The 6,000-nt window shown below is 37.4% G+C and overlaps 1 protein-coding gene across 1 annotated transcript in view; it reads right to left on the reverse strand.

The window, feature by feature from the left end:
• Positions 1–3,828, reverse strand: part of LOC100375893 (gamma-aminobutyric acid type B receptor subunit 2-like) — a 28,529-nt gene extending 24,701 nt beyond the window's left edge. The window contains exon 1 of the mRNA XM_006824673.3: positions 3,559–3,828. Coding sequence (XP_006824736.3) covers positions 3,559–3,828 — 270 coding nt within the window. The remainder of the gene's footprint in view (positions 1–3,558) is intronic.
• Between the last annotated feature and the right edge of the window lie 2,172 nt (positions 3,829–6,000).

The raw sequence follows: 6,000 nt of genomic DNA on the forward strand, positions 1-6,000 counted from the left end.
AGTAAGCAGCCACCTTAGTAATTTTACCAATACCAGTGCAGTTTACTTTTGACTTAAAAAATAAGACAAATCACAATTTTTAATTGTTAAACATGTTAGGTACTTGACTCATTGTAATTATGTATAAATAAAAAAAAAACTTCTTTTTAAGTGTGTCGTCTAGGGAGAGTTTACTCGTTTATACGTATCTAGGACACATGTCTTAATGGTGATTGACCATATAATACAGCTTATGTGTTAACCTATGGAAATTACTAATTACTAGCGTTGCTATATTGTCTGATAATATATATCAAGAGCTTAATTTAGCTAATGTGAAACAAGTGCATATGTACGAATGAAGAAGTCAATATATGAATACTTGCAATTAGCAGCAAAATTTGATGTGTGTTTCAACTGAAAAAATGCTTTCAAGCGTGTTCATGCCATTTGCGATCGAGCGGAAATTCTGAAGATGTCAAGTTATGATATTAATATAACGGAAAACTGGTATGAAAACGTATATGAATAGGTCCACAAGAAGGAAAACGACTAGGAAGCACTTAAAACTCGAGACTAGAGATGAAACGGACATATTCATATTACTATAACATACAATGCATTGACGCGTGTCTTTCGAACATAATCCAACAGCGCAACAACTGTCAAATTCAATACACATGTATTATGTAATACATTACCCGGTACTGTTACCGCTAGTCTCACATGCCGTGCTATTACGATGCAGTTGGCATTGTATAATTATCGAGCATGTTAAGAATTCAGGTATACAGTGTGTAATGTATAAAATTATTATCACTCTGCTCTTTTGATGTGATAGAAACTTACAAAGTCTTACGAAGACGTAAGAGTGAATATAATCACGTGGTCAGGAGCTGTGCGATGTAGAGATTCGTTCACATAAGCGATAATTGGACAATGCAAAGAACTCCTTCCGTCAGTCCCTCAAGCAACATCATTAGTGGAACATGGGTTCTTTATCGTCCTCCAATAAGCGGAGTATTTGACGGTACGTGTACGTGCATTCCGGATGCAATTATCGCTTGTCACGAGTATTCTCTTCTAATTATACATAATTCTGATCAAAGATAACAAAACGAGGACTGTGGATGAAAGACAGTAAGTGTGCGTTGGTTGTGTTCAAACATTAACATTCGTATAGCCTATGTCAAAAATGTTAACCAGTCATAGCGATGTAGGACGCATACTGCACGGTTTATATATATGTACAAACATATCGCCCATGATGACACATGTATTATTACATAAAAGAATGGGTCGAACTTGCATTCACCCATTAACAATATAATTAATGTATGGGGTATAACATTACTTCAGTATGCATTCCAATACATGGAGTCGAATATTCGAGCTTGAAATTAACTGTCAATTGTATTATCATACCAAAGGTCCGTGTACCTACTCTGCTATGATATAACATTGACGGGTACTCGTATTCTTGTCACGGTTGTTTGAAATAAAATATATGCTAACTAAGTTGGGAATGTTGAAACCGGCATGTACTACATAGCATAAGATGGATGTTTAGAATTTCAGACATTTACTCTCGATTTCGCCTCGCAATTCACTACAATACATATTATATTTATGAATATCGTGTGTTACGCTATGTTCTGGTCATAAAGTTATGTTCTGCATAAAGTCAGTTATTTACCCGCAAGACATACGTCTATGTGTACATAAAACCGTAGTGTCAGATTTCACAACCGCGATTCCTGCTAACAGTAAGGAAATCGACACTTTCAATCCAGGCGATCAAATTGAAGGACATGCCAGAGATTGTTATAGCATCGTACGTGTATAACAGTATAATATACAGGAGCGTCCTGAATAATGTGCTATTCAAACTAAGCCATATAAAATATTAACGATTGTTCCTGACGTCTACACCCGCTCGTTTCTGCCAGCGATTGTTATCAATCGCATTGTCAGAGATGTGATATGCACATCAGTATAACAGTATATAAAACTCGTAGAAGTATGTACAAAAGAATGTGCATAGAAATCTAATTATTTGAAGTTGACCACGATATAATGCTATTTAACGTTTAGCACAACTGTGTTGTAGTTAATGTGTTACAGAACTGACTGATTTGTTTAACTTTGTACGTAAAGATCATGTTTCCAAGGTGAAATGAACGGAACATCATGTTTAATCATTGTTCTAATAGTGTAAAATACAACTTTTTTTCACGATTACTGTACGAGTTACCTCTTAGACATGCATCTAATGGGTGTTTAATATGTATCTACTTGTTTGACAGCAATTTGTTGGGTTTTTTTACCACTGGATCTAAATCTCTGGATATTGAGTTATGTATGAAAAATAGCTCGGTTAGTAAATACGCAGAGTCATCTGCTGTGTCGTTTTATACCGTCTAAATGGTGAGACGATCTGCAATGCGTTCCAGTATTAAGCGAAGAGTGTTTGTGTGACTGATTACTATATTTAAAACAAGTAAAACCACCCCCAGAAAAAAACGTGGTTGCATAACATCTAAGTAGTCCCCGGTGAGTTAAATATATGCCATTTAGAGCGAAAAAAAGAAAATAAGTAAACGTACTGTGTCTCAATAACGGATAACAGAGATACGGAAAGGTCAGTGGTTTCCTTCTTAATGCATTTCCTATAGAACTCCATTACGCCGCGATTAGCTACGTCGACCTTTTTGTCTTTGTGTACAAGTCTATATAATGAAGAATCCTTTTATGTTGACTATGAAACAAATATGTCAGCATATTGAAGGATGCGTGTCGTTAGTTTTTTTGTACAGTGAATATGTTATTATAGAAACCAGGGCGTTTAGAAATAATATGTAACTTGGCATTTACGAATTTGCCATATATTACGGACACCCTCATGCACTCATATTCATAGTCGCATACTTTGGTCACGTTTCTGCAGATGAAAATTATGTGCCATGCTCTAGCCCATACATGTACAGATATTCGTAAGCATCGTGTATTACTTAGTTGAATTTGTAATATTTGTAAGTGTCTGCATGAGGTCATGTCTCAGCTAACATGGTGCACCGTAGGTCGCGCAATAAAACTAATTAAGACAACGTGTTACGAAATCGTACAGTTGGGTTTATCTGAACGCTCAAATTACAGCCTTTCACGTTCCCGAAATAAAAGCTCTTATAGAATAGGGAGAACTCATATTATTTGAAACAAATTGTGTGTAGCAGTGCGTGTGTGATCGTCCCGAGTCACACCAGAACCAATAGGTATATCCTTCAAAGAAGTTCGCACAGTGGTAAACCTACACATGAAGTGATTATACAAGCACATAGGGTATGTATCCCATGTGCATCTCTACCTTAAGGCAACTGTTTTTACCGGACGGTCTCAATGCGGATACACTACGTGAGCATTTCAAAGATGACTGCCGCATTGAGGAGGTGTTGTAGCCATCGCACTTCCGAATAATTATTGGATATTATATTTATATGAATTTATGTCACTTTGCTATTCATATTTCTACTGCATCAATAATAATTGACATTATGAACCAAACAGGCAACAAGTACCTACCTTAGTGTCGTATGGTGTTATTCGCAGGTGATATCCCTGTAAAATGTTGGTGTTGTTATTCACGTGTTGTAATGCCAAATCAACGGCAGGTTTGACAGCCCAAGCCGTACGGCTCTCTGGGTGCTCTGACGTGAAGGGAAACAAAGCAGCGAAGTTGAGATCAAACGTATTGTTGTCAACAATGGGTAATCGCCTCTTTGTGTCACCAAAACAAACATCCACAACAAAAAGAGGCACGGCGAATGACAGCCAAACTTTTACACAATGCATGGTTCCACACTCAGGGCGCGTAATCAATAACGGTCACTTTGGGTGCACTTGATAGACGCAGGAAACACTGTGGGTCGCCTCACATCGCACACATTACCTCAAAAATAACCATACCGATTTGTGTTCGTTACTACGTCCGAGTCATACTGCCATAAGAGGCGTCTTCTTATGCGTCAATTTAAATATTAAAACGTGACTGGCAATAAAGGCAAACCGCTAAATAGTTGTAGTATATTCTGTTATCTTGGTGATAATCGGCGTGTAGAGTTCGGCGTGATGGCCAAGTTGAATCTATCGAGCAGTTCCCTGCAACACGAACAACGATGGATGGCAAACGTGAGTGCAAAAGCATCAAACAACATGTTTGATGTAGTACTCGAATTCGGAGAGCGGTGTCTAGCGATATGTTCTCCTCGTACTGCAATAGGAGTATAACACCCTCGCGTTAACAACGCACGCTTTCACGTCAATGTGACCTTCACAAATGAATGTACGCCCTCAATATACCGTTAGGCTGCGTTTAATAGTAGGACTAAGAAAGATAATGGTGGGAAATTTTCTCTTCAGGCTTTTATGACGCTGTATTTCGCAATTGAAAGAAAACATAACAAAGTGATAATTCAGTTGGTATCGTAAAGTGTCGTCCATTTATGAGGCCAGAGATGCCAGCGTTTCTAAAATACATGGTGTTTCTCGCCTACGATTCTATTGTTAGAAATTATTAAGCTTGATGAGAACATATTATGTGTTTATGTTAACAACGAACATCAGCGGCTTATCATTTCCAGAATAGCAACATTTTAGTGTACTATCTGTGTTGTTGTTGTACTATGAAACTACTATGAATTAAGAGAATAACATTAAATTTTCATTATTTTGTTGGTGTTCCTTATCTCCCGGATATGACAGTCAACGCCAGTAAATCAATGATTATTGGGTGGTGAAGAATAAATATTAATGAAGTAATTCGAAAGGAACACTTCATGAATTAATATTTTACAATAGCAAATGACTAATACTTTCGCGATTATTGAAATCAAATACGTAATTTTAATAGTACACATCGCAGTGTGCGATTTTACGTGCTAGCTCGTTTCACATTTCCAGTCGGTACATGTTTCATGGCATATTGTATTATACAATTATTTGAAAACTCCAGAGGGCGCACAAGCTGAAACGCAACGACATGATACGCAGAGTCGTATTGTCAGAATATTGCCCGGACGAGGCAATCGATTTCGAGCATGGACACCCTTTCTCAATCATGTACAAAAACAACAAAAGCTAACCCTATTTGGAGGGGAATCCCTGGATTTCTGATTCAGCCGGGAGATGAAGTGCTTCTCCAGGAGAAATTACCACACACGACGCCGGACACGAGGACCTAACATACGATAACGAAAGATCAAAGGGCCACACGACGCCCGGACACGAGGATCTAACATACGATAACGAAAGATCAAAAGGCGGATGATTTCTTAACTTTCCCAATAATATATATTCGTTAGTGTCAGTAACAATCACTCAGTTTCTAAATAACTATAAGTTCTAACCAATCTGCTATTGTAATAACAAAATAATATGAGGTCATTGGGAGATGCCACAAATTATACATTTGTAATATCGACCAGCGCGTACTGTCCTCGTAATAACTCGTAATTATAATAATTATTATCATTATACATCTTCCTGGCCAAATCTCTCGGTACAGGTTGCCGACTTTCTCGCTATGAACTTCATTTTGAAAAAATACTCCCGCCATCTGGAAAATCGTTCAATATTTGGAATTCGCATTTCCTGAATATGCTAAGATGCAGATACCCCATGCAACACTAAGCATTGCAGCACGCAGTAACTTGTGACGACACGGAAACAGGTGTATAATAGTAAATAAATAAATCAAGAAAACTAAACGAGAATGACTACACGGTTTTCTACTAATATGACGTAAAGTAATGGTTAGGCATTTGCAAAATTTGAAGAAAAAAAAATATTTTTTGTTTATAAATTAAAATGGGACTTGGAGCCTTCATCCCTTGTCTATTTTTGTACGCCCCCCCAAAAAAAACAGGGAACAGTGATGTACAGTTTTATATAGCTCCTTGGCTTCCTGCGCCTATGTTCGACGATTCGTCAAGTACAACAAATATTTTTTTTTTCTTTTACTGTGCA

Source organism: Saccoglossus kowalevskii, chromosome 7 (assembly GCF_978046115.1).
Source record: "Saccoglossus kowalevskii chromosome 7, keSacKowa6.1, whole genome shotgun sequence".
NCBI lineage: Eukaryota > Metazoa > Hemichordata > Enteropneusta > Harrimaniidae > Saccoglossus > Saccoglossus kowalevskii.